The following is a 22,494-nucleotide window of genomic DNA, read 5'->3' as shown; positions in this document are numbered from 1 at the left end:
GAAGTTATTGATGCAGTACAACGTTGGCTCCGACATCGACCAGTGGAATGGTACCGTGCAGGCATACAGGCCCTCATTTCAAGGTGGCGTAAGGCCGTAGCATTGAATGGAGATTACGTTGAAAAATAGTGTTGTGTAGCTAAAAGATTGGGGAATAACCTCGTGTATTTCAATGCTGAATAAAACAACCCCTGTTCCAGAAAAAATGTGTTGCATTACTTATTGAACTGCCCTCGTACAATTTGTCTTTAGAATTAAGTGTAGTGCCAAAAAACAATATGTGATGTTCTGATTATTACAACTTAAGATTGATAAAGATACAAGAGGAAAACATTCCAATAGACCACACAACACACAGTTCACGACAGTGAGAAAGAAACAATGGATCATTTCCATTGCAAGAAAGTGAATACTCCATGTATAAAAGTAAGACCATATTTTAGATCTGAACATGCAACAAATTTATGTCCTTATCAGGAGAAGTACACCAACTAAATACTGTCGAAATTATATCTAAGAGATATTATCAAAAGTGATTTTAAATTACATTTGGTATGCCAAGCTTCGATGTGTGTTCATTCTGCAACAAACTTTTTATGCAGGCGGTAGAGGGAACTAAAACAGTTGAAACAAAGCAAAATTTGCCATGTAAATGCTGAAGCAGCATACAAAATGCTAGTTGCTGATACTGGAAATGCAAAATAGCAGCTACTAATATGACTGTGCCTATCTTCACTAGGTACTTTTCTGCTAACAGTTTAATGATTCTGTCCTTTTAACAAGCAGTACTCCTGTTACAACCTGGCAATATGCAATATAGATTATAACAATGCTTTCATGTGCTGTTGTCATGCAAGCATCGACAAGAGAATCGCAGCAGAGATATCTTTATACATTCTGAAGTACGGTCTGAAACATTTCATTCTGGCCAGTTACGGCCAGTCTATGAATAAGGTTATTTGCTCTAACCTTTGCACTGGACAGAACAACAGTTGGCAGACAATTTAGATTTCTCCAAATCTGATTGTTCAAAAATAGTTCATTACTGTAGACAAGAAATTAATTGTTAGAGGGCATACAAGTTTTGCCCTTTTAGGGAGGATACAGTCACTCCACAAAAACAAAACATCTCCTTTCTCACTGCCTATGTTTACTCGTTTTAGAAAATACTGTATCTGTTATGGTAATAGCAATTATCAGAATTTCACTTGAACAATGTATCCAGAGCTGAAAATTTCATTACTTTGTTCAAGAGTAACTAACTGCCTTGTACTGCTTTATCAAGGCAACAAGATACTTCTCTGTGCAGTGCATTCTAAAGTCAAACAAAGCAGCACTAGACCAAGGCAAGAACTACATATAGCTCATAAGCCCCTTGGCCACCATTTGTCTATAGGATCATTCTTTATCAAGTGGTGCAATTTAAAAAGTCATGCCTACAAAATTTTACACAAATATCCTTTACAGAATAAAACTACTACAAAAAAATTTGAGCTTAATGCCAAGTGATCTTTATTTACAGTTTTGGCCAAATTTAAGATGGATTAAAATTGAAACTAGCGGTGATGTGAGCACAATATTTTGACAGGATATACATACAACTTTTTGTGCTCTTCACAGTGTTAAAATTTAAAGAATGAGCCATTTATCATTTTTTGTGCTGTGTAAGCTCACATTTGGGGAGGGGTGGGATGGAATCATTGAAGCTATTTTTCCAATGACTCCATCAGTGCAATAATTTGTAAACAAACAAGTACACTGAGTGATCTTTAGCAGTTTTGTAGACATGCTGTTACTTAATTTTCTAGACATTATGGCTATGAGACCGAATTTATTTCTATAGAATTTGTGCATAATTTGATGTTCTATTGCTAAATAACGTTTTACTCCCTATAACCTATGTCATTAAAAAGAGCATGTATTTGCATACTAGAGAAGTTTTTGTTTGTTGTGGAGACACACTGGGTAACATTTAAAAAGTGAGGCCAAAAGTCGAATATATTTCAGCAAAAACGAATTCAGGAACTGTTGTTCCATTTATGTTTGCTAATGTGTGGGTTATTATTATTATTATTATTATTATTATTTGCTGTAAGTTTGTGGACATTCTAGTATCTTTTCACTAAGAAGAAATCATCACAATGGAAGACCATAATGAAAATGATTAAAAAGGACAGACTTAATTACCTACTGATGATTGTGAAAATATATGACACCCATCCACACTGACGTTTCCAGTTAGTTCGACAGCCCACACACACTGGAAACAGATGTCGTACCTACATACAGATGTGACGTTATCAAGGTGTCAGTATAGAGCAGGGATTAGTGATCATGCTGTTATAGTAATGATGGTTACTGAAGTTAATGAATCAAACGTGAATGCTAGAAGAGTACTTCTGCTAAAAATAGCATGTGTATCGGAAAGACAGATTAGACACCGTAGGAGGTGGTGTCTTCATTGCAGTTGACAAAAATATTGTGTCTATTGAGGTCGAAGTAGAGTGTGATTGTGAAGTTATCTGGACACGTTTAACAGGGCTAGGAGGATCTTACAAACATACCGCTGTTTGAGTCTCGTACAGATTCCTGTATGGAGGACATAGTGATAGACATCCCTGGGGTTGTGAAGCAGCTGAATGGGTCGAAAATAAATAAATTGCCAAGTTCTGATGGGATTCAAATTCGGTTTTACAGAGTATACTCTATTGCATTGGCTCCTTACTTAGCTTGCATTTATCGCGAATTTCTTGCCCAATGTAAAGTCCCGAGTGACTGGAAAAAAGCGCAGGTGACGCCTGTATATAAGAAGGGTAAAAGGACGGATCCTCAAAATTACAGACCAATATCCTTAACATCAGTTCGTTGCAGGATTCTATAACATATTCTCAGTTCAAATATAATGAATTTCCTTGAGACAGAAGTTGCTGTCCATGCATCAGCACGGCTTTAGAAAGCATCGCTCCTGTGAAATGCAACTTGCCCTTTTTTCACACGATTATTCCTTGACTTCCGGAAACCGTTTGACTCGGTGCCCCACTGCAGACTCCTAACTAAGGTATGATCATATGGGATTGGTTCCCAAGTATGTGAGTGGCTCGAAGACTTCTTAAGTAATAGAACCCAGTACATTGTCCTCAATGGTGAGTGTTCATCAGAGGTGAGGATATCATCTGGAGTGCCCCAGGGAAGTGTGGTAGGTCTACTGTTTTCTATCTACATAAATGATCTTTTGGATAGGGTGGATAGCAATTTGCGGCTGTTTGCTGGTGATGCTGTGGTGTACGGGAAGGTGTCGTCGTTGAGTGACTGTAGGAGGATACAAGATGACTTGGACATGATTTGTGATTGGTGTAAAGAATCACAGCTAATTCTAAATATAGATAAATGTAAATTAATGCAGATGAATAGGAAAAAGAATCCCATAATGTTCGAATAATCCATTAGTAGTGGAGCGCTTGACACAGTCACGTCAATTAAATATTTGGGCGTAACATTGCAGAGCGATATGAAGTGGGACAAGCATGTAATGTCAGTTGTGGGGAAGGCGGATAGTCGTCTTCGGTTCATTTGTAGAATTTTGGGAAGATGTGGTTCATCTGTAAAGGAGACCACTTATAAAACACTAATACGGCCTATTCTTGAGTACTGCTCAAGTGTTTGGGATCCCTATCAGGTCGGATTAAGGGAGGATATAGAAGCAATTAACAGGCGGGCTGCTAGATTTGTTACTGGTAGGTTTGATCATCACGCGAGTGTTACGGAAATGCTTCAGGAACTCGGGTGGGAGTATCTAGAGGAAAGGAGGCGCTCTTTTCGTGAATCACTACTGAGAAAATTTAGAGAACCAGCATTTGAAGCTGACTGCAGTACAATTTTACTGCCGCCAACTCACATTTCGCGAAAAGACCACAAAGGTAAGATAAGAGAGATTAGGGCACGTACAGAGGCATATAGGCAGTCATTTTTCCCTTGTTCTGTTTGGGACTGGAACAGGGAGAGAAGATGCTAGTTGTGGTATGAGGTACCCTCCACCACACACCCTATGGTGGATTGCGAAGTATGTATGTAGATTTAGATGTAGATATAAGCAGGTATTAGCATCTCACTTAGAAAATGAGCGATCATCATTTAATTTTACGAAGTGTGATTGGAAAGTTTTAAAAATGGATTCGCTACGGCTTACTGGATTGACAGGCAGGAAGACGGAGGGTGGGTAGTGAGTCATTGCCTTGTCCCTGAACACCTTCTGACAGGAAACTGCGTTCCCTTTATTCAGTTCGTTGTGACAGCTTGTTGAGTGTGGGTCTGTTAAGGCTTGTTGCTGGATTCTGTCTGCATGTAAACTGATATAAAAACGGAGCAACGAGTTTGTGTGAAATTTTGTTTGAAAACCACTAAATCAGCTTCTGAGACTTACGTACTATTAAAAACAGCTTTCATTTGAAGACCAACGACGGTCCAACTGTCCTTCCACCTCAAAAACAAATGAGAATGTTGTGAAAGTTCACATACAACTGCGCTCTGATCGTACACTTACAATTAGGGAGATGGCTGGTGAACTTAATTTAAATTTCCATGCAGTTCAGTCAATTTTAACTGAAGATCTGAACATGCGTAGAGTGTCCGGAAAATTCATTCCAAAACTGTTGTCAAGTGACCAGAGACAATGCCAACTTTAAGTGTGCCAAGAACTGATTAATTGTACTAAAAATGACCCAGATTCGTTGAATAGGATAATTACAGGTGACAAATTGTGGGCATACGGATATGATCCTGATACCAAAGTGCAGTCTTCGAAGTGGAAGACTCCAGGTTCACCATGGCCGAAAAAAGGATGGCAAAGTCGGTCGAAGGTGAAGACAATGTTGGTGATTTTGTTTTTTATTCTATCAGTATAGTGCATAATGAATTTACCACTGGAGGACAGACAATTAACCAGAAATACTACAACTGTGTCCTTGAGCATTTGCGCGAAAAGGTGCGGAAGAAAACGCCTGCATTGTGGAAAGACAGAGTTTGGTGCTACACCATGACAATGCTCCAGCTCATCTTGCTTTCTCCATCGTTGAATTTTTGACCGAATTCAAAATTCCTGTGCTTCCACAACCACCATATTCCCCTGATTTGGCCCCTGCGGACTTCTACCTGTTCCCTAAACTGAAATTTTCACTGAAATGGAAGTGATTTGACTTGATTGAAGACATCTAGGCAAATACGGAGAGCGTCCTTAACACACGCCAGGAAAAAAATTTCCAGGAATGTTTCCAAAAGTGGAAACACTGTTGGAGTCGGTGTGTTCAGTCAGAAGGGGACTATTTTGTAGGAGATGCATCACAGTATCATATAAGCGCATTCATTGTACAATTAAAAGCCCATTCTGAAAACTTTCCAATCATACATAGTAGAATGTTGGAACTATGGGCAAAGTTTAAACAGACTGTAAATCATGCTCTGGAGAAGTATATACTGAGTAAGTGGATTAACAACAGAAAGGACCCATTGTGGCTAAATAGCTGTTGTTGTTGTTGTGGTCTTCAGTCCTGAGACTGGTTTGATGCAGCTCTCCATGCTACTCTATCCTGTGCAAGCTTTTTCATCTCCCAGTACCTACTGCAACCTACATCCTTCTGAATCTGCTTAGTGTATTCATCTCTTGGTCTCCCTCTACGATTTTTACCCTCCACGCTGCCCTCCAATACTAAATTGGTGATCCCTTGATGCCTCAGAACATGTCCTACCAACCGATCCCTTCTTCTAGTCAAGTTGTGCCACAAACTTCTCTTCTCCCCAATCCTATTCAATACTTCCTCATTAGTTATGTGATCTACCCATCTAATCTTCAGCATTCTTCTGTAGCACCACATTTCAAAAGCTTCTATTCTCTTCTTGTCCAAACTATTTATCGTCCATGTTTCACTTCCATACATGGCTACACTCCATACGAATACTTTCAGAAATGACTTCCTGACACTTAAATCAATACTGGATGTTAACAAATTTCTCTTCTTCAGAAACGCTTTCCTTGCCATAGCCAGCCTACATTTTATATCCTCTCTACTTCGACCATCATCAGTTATTTTGCTCCCCAAATAGCAAAACTCCTTTACTACTTTAAGTGTCGCATTTCCTAATCTAATTCCCTCAGCATCACCCGACTTAATTCGTCTACATTCCATTATCCTCGTTTTGCTTTTGTTAATGTTCATCTTATATCCTCGTTTCAAGACCCTATCCATTCCGTTCAACTGCTCTTCCAAGTCCTTTGCTGTCTCTGACAGAATTACAATGTCATCGGCGAACCTCAAAGTTTTTACTTCTTCTCCATGAATTTTAATACCTACTCCGAATTTTTCTTATGTTTCCTTTACTGCTTGCTCAATATACAGATTGAACAACATCGGGGAGAGGCTACAACCCTGTCTTACTCCCTTCCCAACCACTGCTTCCTTTTCATGTCCCTCGACTCTTATAACTGCCATCTGGTTTCTGTACAAATTGTAAATAGCCTTTCGCTCCCTGTATTTTACCCCTGCCACCTTTAGAATTTGAAAGAGAGTATTCCAGTCAACATTGTCAAAAGCTTTCTCTAAGTCTACAAATGCTAGAAACGTAGGTTTGCCTTTCCTTAATCTTTCTTCTAATATAAGTCGTAAGGTCAGTATTGCCTCACGTGTTCCAGTGTTTCTACGGAATCCAAACTGATCTTCCCCGAGGTTGGCTTCTACTAGTTTTTCCATTCGTCTGTAAAGAATTCGTGTTAGTATTTTGCAGCTGTGACTTATTAAGCTAATAGTTCGGTAATTTTCACATCTGTCAACACCTGCTTTCTTTGGGATTGGAATTATTATATTCTTCTTGAAGTCTGAGGGTATTTCGCCTGTTTCATACATCTTGCTCACCAGATGGTAGAGTTTTGTCAGGACTGGCTAAGTTTGGAAAATGCTGAGGAAGCAAAGACTGCTGCATTCTTGGTTATGTGTGTTATGTGTCATAACTTAGCAAAGGATCTAGCGAAGATTCCCAGAAAATTCTGGTAGCTCCCAAAATTTCTAAGCAGGTCAAAGGCTTCTATCCAGTCACTCTTTTACCAATGTAGTGTGGCAATTCGAAGATGACAAAAGGAAAGCTGAATTTTTAAATTCTGCTTTTAAGAAATCATTCACACAGGAAGATTGTATCAACATACTGTCGTTTGACCATCGCACAGACTACTGTATGGAGGACATAGTAATTGGTGCCCTTGGATTACAGAAGCAACTAAAATGGTTTAGCACAAATAAAGTGCCAAATCCGAATGGAATCCCAATTTGGTTTCACAAAGAGTACTCTACGGCACAGGCCCCTTACTTAGCTTGCATTTATTGCAAATCTCTCAACCCAGTGCAGAGTCCAAAGTGATTGGAGAAAGCAGCAGGTGACTCCTGTGTATAAGAAATGTAAAGGAACGGGCCCTCAACATTGCAGACCAATATCCCTACCATCAGTTTCCTGTAGAATTTTTTTAACATATTCTCAGCTCAAATGTACTAAATTTCCTCGAGACAGGAAAGCTTCTGTCCAAAAATCAGCACACATTTAGAAAGCATCACTAACACACAAAACAATTTCCCACTTCTCACACAACATCCTGCAAACTATGGATGAGGAGCAAAAAGCCAGATTTCAAATTCCTAGATTTCCAAAAAGCATGCGACATGCTGCCCCACTGCAGACACTCAACGAAGGTACTAGCGTACGGACTAGGTTCCCAGATCTGTGACTGGCTTGAAAACTTCGTAAGTAATAGGACACAGTACCCTTGACCTCTATGGTAGGTATTCATTAGACAAGGGTACTGGCAGCAGTGCCCTGGGGAAGTGTGATTGGACTGTTATAATTCTGAAACTTCCCGACAGATTAAAACTGTGTGCCGGACCTAGACCCGAACTTGGGACTTTTGCCTTTCGCCGGCAAGTGCTCTACCAACTGAGCTACCCAAGCAAGACTCGAGACCCGTCCTCACAGCTTCAATTCTGCCAGTACCTTGTCCTACCTTCCAAACTTCAGAGAATCTCTTCTGCAAACCCTGAAGAACTACCATTCCTGGAAGAAAGGATATTGCATAGACATGGCTTAGCCACAGCCAGAGGGCTTTCACTCTGCAGCAGCGTGTACGCTGATATGAAACTTCCTGACTCATTAAAACTGTGTGCTGGATAGAGAATCGAACTCGGGACCTTTTCATTTCGCTGCAGAGTGAAAATCTCCTTCTGGAAACATTCCCTAGACTGTGGCTAAGACAAACTCCACAATATCCTTTCTTCCAGGAGTGCTAATTCTGCATAGTTCGCAGAAGAGCTTCTTGAAGTTTGGAAGGTAGGAGACGAGGTTCTGGCAGAATTGAAGCTGTGAGGCCGGATCATGAGTCGTGCTTGGGTAACTCAGTTGGTATAGCACTTGCCCGCGAAAGGCAAAGGTCCCGAGTTCGAGTCTCAGTCTGGTACACAGTTTTAATCTGTCAGGAAGTTTCTCAGTGCACACTCCGCTGCAAAGTGAAAATCTCATTCTGTTATAATTCTGTATACACGCAAATGATCTGACGGACAGGGCAAGCAACAATCTGAGGCTGTTTGCTGATGATACTGTGGTGTACAGGAAGGATTCATTGTCGAGGGGCTATAGGATGATACAAGATGGCTTAATCAAAATATCTAGTTTTTGTGATGAATGGCATTAAGTAGTTCAAGTGTTTTTGTTTTAAAGTGTGCGAACTGTTAATTACCAAAACAAAACTGTAAGAGAAAACCGTATTGTTACAGTGACCACTTAACATGCTTTAAAGTAAAGCAAATTGCATCTGGTCTTACTAAGATTTACTAAAGCTGCTAAATGTGGCAATTAACCTACACAAAGCAAGTTAAAGTGAGCGAGTAGGAAGAATAATCCTGTAATGTTTGACTACAGATGAGTAATGTGTTGCTTGAAACAATCATGTAACGTTTAATACCTAGGTGTAACATTGTAAAGCAACATAAAATGAAACAAGCAAGTAAGGATTGTAGTAGGGTAGGTGAATCGTTGACTTCCATTTAGGAAAGTGTGCATCACCTGTTAAGGAGACCACACACAGAACATTAGTGTGACCCAATCTTGAGTACTGTTCAAGTGTTTGTAATCACCATCAGATCAAATTAAAGGAATACATCAAAGCTATTCAGAGACAAGCTGCTAAATTTGTTAAAAGTAGGTAATCACCACGCAAGTATTCTGGACACGGTTCAGGAACTCAAATGGGAATCCCTGGAGGGAAGGCGACTTTCTTTTCGAGGATACCTATTTACAATACTTACAGAACTGGAATTTGAAACTGACTGCGGAATTATTCTACTACTGCAAATGTATAAGTGGTCTAAGGACCACGGACATAACATAAAAGAAATCTGAGCTCATGCAGAAGAATATAAATCGTCATTTTTGAGAGAGGAGTAGGAAGGGAAATGACTAGCAATGTACAACATACCCTCTGTCATGCACTGTATGGTGGCTTGCAGAGTGTGTTTGTAGTTGTAGATGCAATGCAAGCAGAGTTTTAATTGGTGGTGTCAACTTGGTCTTTAGAGTGTTTCTTACTGTTGGCTGTTGCCAACTAAAACAGAGCACATATTAGCCACTGTGTGAGAATGCAGAGTTAAATTGTGCAAATAATCCACAACCAGTTCGTTTTTAATTGGAACCAAGAAATTTAGTAACTTTTGAACCCAAACACACACTTTGGGTAAAAGGAGGCCCACTGAAAAGCAGAAGAAGAATTGAATTGTCGACACCCCCCCCCCCCCCCCCCCCCGCCCCACATATACACACAAAAAGGGCATTTCTGAAGGCAACCAAGTCTTTCCTCAGTAACTGTAACAAAGAACTCAAGTCACTGAAAGGTTTACCCATCAGATCAACAGAGACTGCTGAAATTACACTTGTGTTGTAGTCATGAAAAGGTCCAGTTATCTGCTTCAGTCATCTAGCTTTGTTTCCAATTTAATTTGAACTGTTGCAGGAGCACTAATGCAATTTTTTGGCATGAACGAAGCTTCATTAATAAAGGGCTTGTGCACTCTTGAGCAGCAAAATTAACGAAATACACACAAATTTTGTCTCGTGTACCAGAATGGGGTTCACAAGAAACTTACTGGTCTGTTATCCTACACGGTTTCAAATGTTGGTGAACAAAATTCACACTTGCCAGAAGGAATGAAGTGACCTTCGAAAATTAATCAAAATCTTCCTCTACAGTTTCACTAAAATTTTTCTGGGTTTACGACCACATTTTTAATATATAAAACTACCAATGCTTCAATCGCTATTGCAAGTGACATTCTTCAGGGTGTTTTTTGCTTAAAAAAGGAAGTCACTTGCAACAGGGACTGAAACATCAGTAGTTTCATATATTTACAATGCAGTCACAAACCCAGAAAAATTTTATTGAATGTGAAATAGCCACAGAAGTCTACGTTTATATTCCTCTACAGTTTTTTACTAAGAGGCTACTTCAACACACCTCAGTGTCCCAATAATAGTTAACATTACCATTCAATTTGACAATTTGACTAGTCCTTTGTGGTTGGAGAGAGGGGAAAATCTCACAGCTAGAGTATTGTAACATCAACGGGGCGGAAGAAAAAATCTGTACTCATCATTGATTTCTGAGTCAACACATGCACACTTTAGTATTTATTTGGGGGAAAGAGAAAATTTACCTTTTCCTGTCAAGTTTATCATGGAGCTTGTGTGTATCAACCGTAGAAGTATTTGCAACGGCAAGTATACTCTGTGCTTGTTCCATTAGCTGCTTCTCTTTGTCAAGTTGCTCTTGAACTGTTTCTGCAGCTAACTTCAAAGTATTCTTGGAATCCACTAGTTCACCTTCTGTTTCTTCCAAAGACATGCGAAGTTGGTTGCACAAAGCCTGTAATCATTTACAACTTAACTCATAGGTAACAAAATTTGTTTGGGGGAAAAAAATTACAAGAAGCAATTTTTTTAGCTATACCTAACATAAACTTGCCTCTTTATCAGCCTTCTCCTTCTCCAGAACTTTAACAAGTTGCAGCTTTTCATTTATTTCTTGACGATTCAATTCCAGCTGTCGTGTCATCTCATTGTAATTTTCCAATGCAATATATACACCATTTCGTTCACGAGCTGCCAACAGGTCACGTCTCAGGCGATCAATTTCCTCAGTGTATTCCTGTAACAAATTATGCGGTGTATGAGCAAATAGCCTAAGAGCATTCCTCATAAAGAATTTTCATGTACATGCTCAGGAAAAACGGTATAGCTGCAACAATGTCAGATACATTGTATTGTTTATTAAGCCAATTTCAAACAATTCAATTCACATTTGTAAATACTGCTCTTGGACTCGCACAATTATACAAGCATAAAATCTGTGAAAAATGAGCACAAAAATTGAAATCCATCAAAGTAAATTTGTTTCTATAACAGCTCAGCTTCACAAATAATCCTCCACCTAGTAAAAATTACTTGCAAAACACACACAAAAAGAAACTGAAAATGTGTAGTTCTACACGAAGATTTTTCTACTTGCAATATTAAGAGGACCTGTATCCTGCCAACAGCCACAGGTGGCGTATAAATAGAAAAAAAAAAAAAAAAATTAGGCACATTCACACGCCGCGAGATAAATTCCTTCTCTGATTCGGATGCTAGGGATTTCAGGCCATGCAGTCTTTAGTCCCTAGTTATAGTAAGGGTAGTGGGGAGCGAATCTAGCTCTTTATTAACATTCCGAGCTGACCGTATTTACATTTTCAAAAACCATTCCTGCAGAAACTCATGCAGCCTCACTGTTCATCACTTTCACAATGCACTGGAGTTAAAGAACGAGGTATATCGCGCGCTACACCGCAGCCCAGCGGCGCGCCGGTATGATTCCAGCGACGCCATCGTCGCACCGCCCCTAGCGCAGCGGTTTCACCTTGTGTGCAACGTAGTTTATGACGACCGTGAGCACGGCGGAGGCGAGGAGCACCAGCGTGGTGAGGGCCCAAATCGCCACAGCCCCAGAGCCCATCTAGGCGCGGCCCCATAGCTCAGCTGGTTCGCTGCGAACCGGCAGCCAACGCCGTTATGCGCTTACCGAGTGGCAGTCCCACACAACTACGCCCGCCCCTCCTGCCCCTCCCGCGGTCACTCCACAGCAGCGGCAGTGAATTTCGCGGAGCCTGCCATGCGCCGCCGCCTCTTTAATCGTCGCCCTAATTAAAAAATGAATTTTCTAATGTCTTCGCTAATATGCTCTGTTCTTGATAACTACTTATATTCAGAAGCTTTAGGTTACAGGGGAGAGAGAGAGAGAGAGAGAGAGAGAGAGAGAGAGAGAGAGAGAGAGAGGAGGGGGGGGTGTTGTGTTCCCCTTGCATGGTCGTAAGAAACTGAGCTCTTGTACTAATGGATGAAGTTAGGGGAGAAAATTGGAAGCTGCCTATTCAATAGAAGCATCCTGGTACTCATCGTGTTTACAGGAAACACAAATTCAATTCCGCTGTTCCCAAATACAAATCCGGAGACGCGAACTTTTCACCATTCCACTTTATGTACCCACGAAGCCTTGTTAAATGACTTTCACAAAAAACAATACACTTAGCCCGCTTGGAAGTGACTCATCTTACAAGAGTGATCACATTTTTGGGGCAAATGACATGAATCACAGTGAAGCAACGAAAGTATCGTTAAGGGTGACGTTTCAGAATCATCAGCAGAACGTCTAAAGCCTGATTGAAGACAAAAAGCAGTGTTATAAAGCATGAAACAGTTTTATTATGCGTTTCACCGCTGTGTTTCTGAATGGTTCGCAAGTACCATTTCTTCTTCAGCACCAGAAATAAAGTTACTTAAATCAGTTTTATTTTATGCGAGATTATCATTCTATTCTCTTGTTAAGGGATGAAACAGATCTTTACCAGATAGCGCTGTGTTTCTTATGGTTGTATGTAAAATGTTTTTTGTCCGTATACGACAAGAAATAAAAGGAATCTGACAACTTAAAACAGTATCTAATGATTACTTTCATGGGTTGTACAGCATCCAAATATGCAGCTACTGACACTTCATCGGGAAGTATGTGTACAAATACAAATCTTTACGGGCTAATTGGGGGAACTTCCCATTTTGTTGGTTTTAATTGTTCAGTGGTTTCACAAGGAAAAGCATACAAGTTTCAAGTCATTCACACCAGGCAAGTATCAGGTGACATTGTGTGCGAACGGTAAAGCCACGCCAACAGATCGAAAACCATCGAACGTTTCTCAGAATCAAAAGTGAGTGACAACAATGTGGACTAAATTCATTTTACCTAAACTAAGATCGCTACAAACGACACCATATAAAGTTGTGACGTGAAACAATATAACTTCCGCACCAATAAACTATCACTGACCACCGCACACGGAGTACGTACCTACCGCGGTTTAAGCCTCTTTCGGCGTACCTATCGCGTTTTAAGCCTCTTTCGGCTGCAGTGCACCACATAGTTTTATGGAAACTGTTCAGCGGACAATCACCCGGTTCACGTGTGTTACTTGTGGTGCAGTATAGAAAGTTCTCTCTTTCATATAACTATACACTAAAGTACGCTTCGTCAATAAAATGAGAGATTTTACTCTGGAAACGGGCCGCCTCTTCAGCAAAATGATCTAAACGGTTTTTATCTCATCTAAACTGTACTTTTACAAGTCATCGTACAGTGTGTGAAGGAAGTTACAGAGTAACATTACTATGTCCTCTTCTCTCTTTCCTCACACATTCGTGACTGTGCGATAAAAAAATGAATGCCAGTGCCGCTCTGAATGCGAGAAATTAAATCTTTCTTGACCCACCTTGGAATTTCGTGAGTAAATCATTCTTTGGACTTCCACTGCGAACTTTCATATTCCAGCGATATTGTCGGATCGATAAGAAAACTTATGAACTCTCCTTCCGTTAATTCATCTTGCTACGAGTTCTAGGGTGACTAATAAAATTCAATCGCGCGCTGACTTTGCAATTGAAATCAATGTGGCATGGCATTTGCGTACATGAAGTTTACACGGCTGTTCCACTTCAAATTGAGCGTGCTAGATAGATGGCGACTTATGCAGAACATATATAGGTTTGTGTGTGGTGCACGGACGATCTTACCAACATGTGTTCCTCACGTGCAGATGTTGCGAACATTACGAAATCTTCCCTGTATACAACAGTTTCGTTCGCGAAAAGAGATACAGAGATTCACAGCCACCAACAATAAAAAATTTTTTTATTCCACAGGACTACAGTAAAATTGTCTCACTGTCATGGAACCTCAGGTGAACATTTAATACACGAAACTTGTGGGTATACGACATTGTATTTTAATCGAAGTACCTGCCGTGACATCGTCTGAGGATTTATCTTGCACAATTATCTAAAAAAAAGAAACCTTTAGTCTGAACTACACCATAATAATACCTGTTTCCAGAGACTGAAGAATGCATTTTTGTCTCAGCTCCAGGACGCCGTGTTAGCCCAATACCTAACAGTACTTTTGATATTTTTTGTTACAACTTACTGTAGGTTGGAGAGGTTTAAGTGCACACTGAAGGTGAAAAATTTGCCCATCACAATAATTTACCAAGGTTTAACGGTGAAAAATCCACAATTTCAATAGCCATTCGTCTATAAATTTATCGGCAGAGAATATTAGAGAAACAGGGAAGCAACCAAAGCTCCGCTTGTCGCTATAAGTGAGCGTTGCAGATTTGAACGGTAGCTTTATAACTTTGTCGCTATTTTCAAATAAAAACTCTATGATTCGTTCCATATTATATTTACAGGTCTAAACGAAGAGTCACGCTTTTTAGTCACAGGCCATCAGCCGAGAGTGTTTCATGAAGAACCCACAGGTGGAAGCAACTTTCACTACAGGTTACCAATTACGTTTGCCTTCTTGGACAGTGCCGTCATGTTCTCTCTCTCTCTCTCTCTCTCTCTCTCTCTCTGACTTAAGAGTCCAACCAATGGTATAGGCCCGCGGTTCTCAACCATCTCGCCTTTGGAACACAGTAAAGACGAATTCAAACTATCGTGGCACCCATATATATATATATATATATATATATATATATATATATATATATATATGGGACAACTATGATATATAAATGTTAAATTTATTCCGTAAGACTCTTGAATAGGAATGTATGAAATTTATTATTCTTAAGCGGGAACATAGAATATAAAGACATAAAGACATAAAAGTAGCGAGATACTTCCCCTGGCGATTTTTTTTGCAAAGTCGTTCGCTCTGTGGAAGAACCCTTGACAGACACACTCATCTCGCAGTTCACATTAAGGAGACGAGACCTGAAGCGAGATTTTATACTCTTCAACGTAGAGAATCCAGACTCGCACTAGTAGGACGATGAGAAAGAAACGAGATATTGCTTTATTCACGATATCCGGATGTTCACTTTTGACAGATCCCAGAAACATCTGGACAATTTTCTTAAATTTCGATTTCAGGATGATATTACGATATGTTACTCTTTTTCGGAGCTATCATTCTGCTTTGGATAAGCTTTCCTCGTCAGGTGCAGTCATCCACTCCCAGCCGGTAGCTGATATGCGATAGAAAGTGTTTGGATATCCCTTCTTGCAACTCAGGTACGCATCCTTTTATACTACCTTCATCTGACTTCTAGGGTTCTGTACCTCAATCGGTGAAACCCACATAGAAGCATCACTTTGTCGTCCGCCTGTTAAAACCCCTTTCTGTTATGTACAGATAAGCGTATCGAGTTGAAATTTATGTCACGTACTATTTAAGCCTGTATAAGTCAAAGCACTCACAATATACGGCCATTCTTTCTCGAACGTTTTTAAGGAAACTATACGGTAATAAACTAATTCTCCCGCATCTTTTAGTTTAATTCGTCAGTTTCATGATGAACAGGCTATAATTTCGTTAATGGTCATAGTTATTGTGATATTTCGATAGTAGGTAAACTACCGCAAGACATTCTTAGTTTGCAGTGAAAAAATTGGCACCGCTATGAATCTGTGTTTGGTGCGTTCAAATTCAAATTCTAAAGGTGGCAGACGTAAAGTACAGGGAGCGGAAGGCTATTTACAATTTGCACAGAAACCAGATGGCAGTTATAAGAGTCGAGGGACATCAAAGGGAAGCAGTTGTTGGGAAGGGAGTGAGACAGGGTTGTAGCCTCTCCCCGATGTTATTCAATCTGTATATTGAGCAAGCAGTACAGGAAACAAAAGAAAAATTCAGAGTATGTATTAAAATCCATGGAGAAGAAATAAAAACTCTGAGGTTAGTCGATGACCTTGAAATTGTGTCAGAGACAGCAAAGGACTTGGAAGAGCAGTTGAACGGAATGGACAGTGTCTTGAAAGGACGATACAAGGTGAACATCAAGAAAAGCAAAACGAGGATAATGGAATGTAGTCTAATTAAGTTGGGTGATGCTGAGGGAATTAGATTGGGAAATGAGACACTTAAAATAGTAAAGGAGTTTTGTTATTTGGGGAGCAAAATAACTGATGATGGTCGAAGTAGAGAGGATATAAAATGTAGACTGGCAATGGCAAGGAAAGCGTTTCTGAAGAAAAGAAATTTGTTAACATCGAGTATACATTTAAGTGTCAGGGCGTCTTTTCTGAAAGTACTGGTATGGAGTGTAACCATGTATGGAAGTGAAACATGGACGATAAATAGTTTGGACAAGATGAGAATAGAAGCTTTCGAAGTGTGGTGCTACAGAAGAATGCTGAAGATTAGATGGGTAGATCACATAACTAATGAGGAGGTGTTTAACAGAATTAGGGAGAAGAGGAATCTGTGGCACAACTTGACAAGAAGGAGGGACCGATTGGTAGGACATGTTCTGAGGCATCAAGGGATCAAAAATTTAGCATTGGAGGGCAGCATGCAGGGTAAAAAATTTTAGAGGGAGACCAAGAGATAAATACACTAAGCAGATTCAGAAGGATGTCGGTTGCAGTAAGTACTGGGAGATGAAGAAGCTTGCACAGGATAGAGTAGCATCAAACCAGTCTCAGGACTGAAGACCACAACAACTAGGTTACATGTTGCTGTGTATTAAATGTAGATGATATATTTAATTATTCTTTAAACTTTTAAGGAAACTGTTTCCAATTTCGGGAAAATTCAATGTATTTAATGCGCTCCATGACGAACTCGTGCGTCAGTGAAAAAACTAGAATAAAATATTTATAAATTCCTCGTATCTCATAAATGGTTTGATATATCCAAATAAGATTTTGGCAGATGATAGCGCGCAAAGAAGGGAGTGTTTTGCCATACGATTAATATGCGCAACTTCAATATCTATCGTGGTATTCAAACGACTAAAGGGTTTTTGCAGTGGAATAATGTAAATATTGAGTCACCGATAGCTGGTCAAACGAGAACTGCTGTAACAATTTAAGTGAAGAAGCTAAAAGTTTATATTCATGCTATGAATGGCCTGTTTCATAAACTATTGACCTATTACTCAGTTGTTAGTTTAATAAGACACTATTTCAGGATTCTGTCGCAGTTACAACTGCATTAGAATGTTAGTGAGATGAATATTTTTGAACTCTGCTGTGTTTTGACAAAAGAAGCAGATTTTAACATCGCAACAAGGGAAGTTACGTACTTGTCAAAACTCGTCACAGTCCTTCATGAACCGATGTCTCCTGAACTGCGTTCTTTGTATGGCTGACAAATCAAGACCAGTCCTGTTGTGCAACATTTTCAATGGCTTCTTTGGTCAGCATTTCAACCTCACTCAGCGTAATCTGCTTGTTTTTTGCCCCATTAGTTTTCAGCTAGGCCCATATACTCATCGGGTTTAAATGAGCATGATACGGAGGAAGCCTGATTAAACTATTTCCTTTACCGTTAGCCAGTTCGTCGATAACGTAGCGTGAAGTTTTGGCTTGTACAGCACTAAAGTTCCATTACCTTCGCCTTATACATACTAGGTTAAATTTTATCTCACGGAACATATCTTTGCACCAGCAAACTATCCGCTTTCCTTCACTGCATTGTTGGAGCTTTATTCATCACAACAGAGCGACCGAGTTTTAATGCGTTTTGTTCATTACTACCGCCGAATTCCGAGGAATATTTTGCGGCAGGTCGTTCTCGGACGACACTGTTATTGAATACGTCGTATTCAGGTGTACTGCATAGCAACTAATGCAACACCAACTCAAAAACACTTTCTCTCAGTACCTGACGACTACAGAACACTTCAATGCCAGAAAATACGACGCTGCAACGAGAGTTGACGAACGTTGGTACATCTAACGCCTGCTGTTTATTCATGGTCTGACAGCCGATGCACTGACGGCGTGGTAGGGAAAGTCGGCTCGCCATTGGTGCCACCTGGGCAATGGCGTCACGTCCCTCTTCGGTCAGCCAAATGTCAGAAGTACCAACTAATTTTCAACGTACTATAGTGTCACGGTTTTGTATTTTACCAGTATCGATATCGATAACAGACAAAAAGTCTGTCTAAATCCTCTATTCCGCCGAAGGATGAACTATATGTTATTCTACAAGTAAAATTAAAGAAAAGAGCTCATATAAACATATGATAAGCATGTGTTGGGGTACGGAGTTACGGCTAATAAAAGAATTTGCCCGAAATTTAACAATTTCGCTAATATGAAGCCATCGCAAAACTGTACAAGGTTAAAGTAAAGCACCATTTCCATTATTATGTTGTTATTGCTCTGGTGAATCTAATAAAACATGTCCCAGACGTGTACCTGCAGTAGTTTTCCAGAACATACAGAGAAGCAAACAAGTAATTTCGCAAAATTTTTAATTAACTAGTTAGCCTTTTTTTTTAAATTCCAGACAATTGCACAAAGTTTTCAACAGAAGTTGTAGAGAATTTAATTTTGGAAAAATGATGGTAACAACGTTAATTGAAACTGTATGATTGCCACATAACCTGCTTTTATTAATACCATAGCAAATGTGAATTCCTGTTAAGCCGGAAAATACACTTTCGTTCTTTCACTGAATAATACAGAAAACTAACTCGTTTCAAGATCAGCAAACGACTGAAACAAAAAATGTTCTAATGTGTGTGAAATCTTATGAGACTTAACTGCAAAGGTCATCAGTTCCTAAGCTTACACACTGCTTAAATTAAATTATCCTAAGGACAAACACAAACACCCGTGCCCGTGGGAGGACTCGAACCTCCGCCGGGACCATCCGCACAGTCCATGACTGCAGCGCCCTAGACTGCTCCAGGGATGTGGTGGCGAGGCGGGGCGACTCGAGCGTACCGAGTATTTCTCGAGCGAGCCTCTAGTTCTCAAGCAATTCTCGAGAAGCTCACGAGAAATGGTTCGGCGGCGTGTGCCGCTGCGCGCCAGTTGGCGTCGACAGCATACGCCGCGCCGCTGTTTTATGAATTAAATGCCGCCGCTAGACAAACACGCTCGCTGTGCTCGAAACTAGTATGTCTCAGGTTTCATTCGAATAAAGCTGTTATTCAAATCAATATGGACACTCGAAAACTAACGTCATGGTGCTGGCAATACTTTACGGAGAATGGAGACAACGTTACTTGCAACATTTGTCGTAAAGATCTCCGTAATGTATCAAAAAATGAAACGGGCATGATTAGGCATCTTAAACTGCACAATTTATCGAGCAATAAAACAGCGACGTCCGTGGATACAGAGGCTCATTCTTCCAATAGTGCGAGGCAGACAAAATATCCAGGTAAGTATAGTACAAAAGGTGAATTCCGTGCAAAAGTTCGGATGCTTAAAAAACACTTGTTTTAATCGTACTCCGATAACATACAACATACCCCAAAACCAAACCTATACTATCCTAGCTTTTGCACGATACGATATGTAATTTTATTGGACTAGTTGTCGAGCATAGCGTATCCCCTCGCAGGAGCACTGATCTAAATCTTACGTTTCTCTTCATAGAGGGAAGTAAACGGCAACAGCTAGAAGAAGCACTAGTGGCCATGATAACGGACGATTTTCAACCGCTTTCAATCGTCGAGGACACTGGTTTTCGACGTTTTCTTTCACTGTTGGACCCACAATACTCGATACCAAACCGAAAAAAGTTGCGCCTCATGATTGAGGGCGATTACCATAAACAGAAAGAGGCTGTAAACTTGGCCGTGGAAGACTACTTGTGTTTCTTTAACGACCGATATCTGGAGCTCACTCAATAGTGAGGCATATATTGCTGTAACTGGTCATTTCATTAACACTAATTGGTGCCTGAAAGCTCTCGAGACATTCCGTTTCCCAGAAAAGCATACAGCGCTAAATATTAGTAAGGCGTTAGATAACGTGATTTCAAAATGGAACATTGCAAACAAAGTTGTAAGCATCACAACTGACAACGCCAGTAACATGACGGCACCCGTACAACTTATTCATAGTGGCAACATAGATATGCAACATGTGCCTTATTTAGCACACACCATCAATTTAGTTGTGAAAACTTCTTTGAACAGTAACAGTGAGCTCTGCATAATGCGGGAAAAGGCCAGAAAAATTGTTATCTATTTTAAAACAAGTTGTAATGCTAATGCAAAACTCCATGAGATCCAGGATCTAATGAAAAACCTGTTCATAAATTGATTCAGGAAACCTAAACCCGATGGAACAGTACGTTTTATATGCTACAACGTCTAGTGGAGTAAAAGGAATGCATTGCAGCCTGTTTATCATCTTTGTATTCAGGTGTAGAGAACCTCTCAGCTGACGAGTGGCTAATTTTGAGCGAATGTTTGTGTGTACTGGAGCCATTCGAAGTGGTAACAAGTGAAATCTCAACTGAAAACTATACCTCTCTTTCGAAAGCTACTCCATATACCTCTCTTTCGAAAGCTATTCCAATAATCAGACAGCTAATCCTAACCGTATGAAATGGGAAGTGGGCTACCACGACAGCGCAAGAGCTACAGCAACATCTGCACAACTCACTAATTGCCCGGCTAGGATTAATAGAAACAAAGTACATGCCGTTGCCACAGTTCTCGACCCAAGATTCAAAACGTTACCATTTACGAATCCCATTCATTCAAAACATGCCGTTGCAAGCCTAATTGCAGAGTGCACAAACGTGGTAGAGACCACACGATCTACTCATTCGGCTGCTAACGACACTAGCCACGAATACCATATCGTACAAAACGCCAGTAGTCTTATGGGCTTCTTTCGATGAAGAGGTTTCCAATAAAAATCTATTGAAAAGCGACTGTGATAAAATAGACCTGGAGGTACAACGATATTTGGAAGAACCGTACCTACAACGCACGGATAATCCTTTACACTACTGGAAAAAAAATGAGAACAGTTACCCAGGTCTAGCCGTCGGGCAAAAAAATATCTTGCAATACCTGCAACTTCTGTTCCCAGTGAAAGAATAGTTTCGAAAACAGGACTACTTATAACCAAACAAAGAAGTAGACTAAAAGGCCAATTGGTTAGTAAAATCACATTTCTTAACAAAAATCGACGGCACTGTAGCAATGGGATGTCATAATGCCTTCTGCTGAACAACTTTTGTTTCCTTTCTTTCTTCAGTAAGTAAACGCATGTACGCAGTTCCTGTCTATAAAAAAAGGCTATAGCACTTCTCTTTTAAGGTTAAGCATGCATGCATGCATACATGCAGAATGTACAAGGTAATTTATTTTTTAAGAATAAAGCTTCTGTTTTATGCGAATTCTGTGCTTTGTTTTAAACAACAATTCTATGATTTTTGTCTTATGAGACATATACTAATACTTTAGTACACACTAATAACGGTAGTACAGTTGATATCAATCATAGAATTTCAAAGTTTCCCGAGCACGTACGTACGACGAGTACGACCGCTGCGGCTCAGTGCTTCTTGTACTGAAGGTTTGCGCAATTTCTCAGAGAGCGCAGCCAACTTCTAGAGCGTACCCGAGAAATTGCCTTCGCATCATGCGTTTCTCGAGCGCGATCATAGCCCATCCCAGGACTGCTCGGCTAATCCCGCGCGGCCGACTGAAACAACTCGCTAACGGTGGCCACCAACGACATAAACGTTTCTACATTCTTAATGGAAAGTAAACAAATTTGCTTGTATAATGATCTTTGCTTCTCTTGATGTTCTGGAAAACTACTGCAGATACACGCCTGGGACACGTTTTATTAGATTCACCAGATCAATAAAAAGAAAATAAATGGAAATCGTGCTTTGCTTTAAACTCTTACAATTTTGCAATGGCTTCATATTAGCGAAGTTGTTAAATTTCAGGCAAAATCTTTTATTAGACGTTTGCGGACCTACGTTCATATGAACTTATTTTTCTTTAGTTTTACTTGTAGAATAACATTAAAGTATCAGCATATCTTCGTGAATCACCCTGTATATACAGATAATTCTCGTTGCGCGAATTCTATTGGTACTTACGGGGATTTTTT

General features: G+C 40.0%; 1 protein-coding gene across 1 annotated transcript in view; it reads right to left on the bottom strand.

Annotated features, from left to right (window-relative positions):
• LOC124612597 (kinesin-like protein KIF11-A) overlaps positions 1-22,494 on the bottom strand; it is a 231,033-nt gene that overhangs the window by 69,887 nt on the left and 138,652 nt on the right. Inside the window, exons 7-8 of the mRNA XM_047140884.1 lie at positions 11,042-11,224; positions 10,734-10,942 (exon numbers count right to left, since the gene is read on the bottom strand). Of these exons, the coding sequence (XP_046996840.1) occupies positions 10,734-10,942; positions 11,042-11,224 (392 nt within the window). The remainder of the gene's footprint in view (positions 1-10,733; positions 10,943-11,041; positions 11,225-22,494) is intronic.

The sequence above is a fragment of the Schistocerca americana genome, chromosome 1, assembly GCF_021461395.2.
Source record: "Schistocerca americana isolate TAMUIC-IGC-003095 chromosome 1, iqSchAmer2.1, whole genome shotgun sequence".
In the NCBI taxonomy this organism is placed as follows: Eukaryota; Metazoa; Arthropoda; class Insecta; order Orthoptera; family Acrididae; genus Schistocerca; species Schistocerca americana.
The sequence above is the reverse complement of the archived record's forward strand: the minus strand, read 5'-3'. Positions and strand labels throughout refer to the sequence as shown.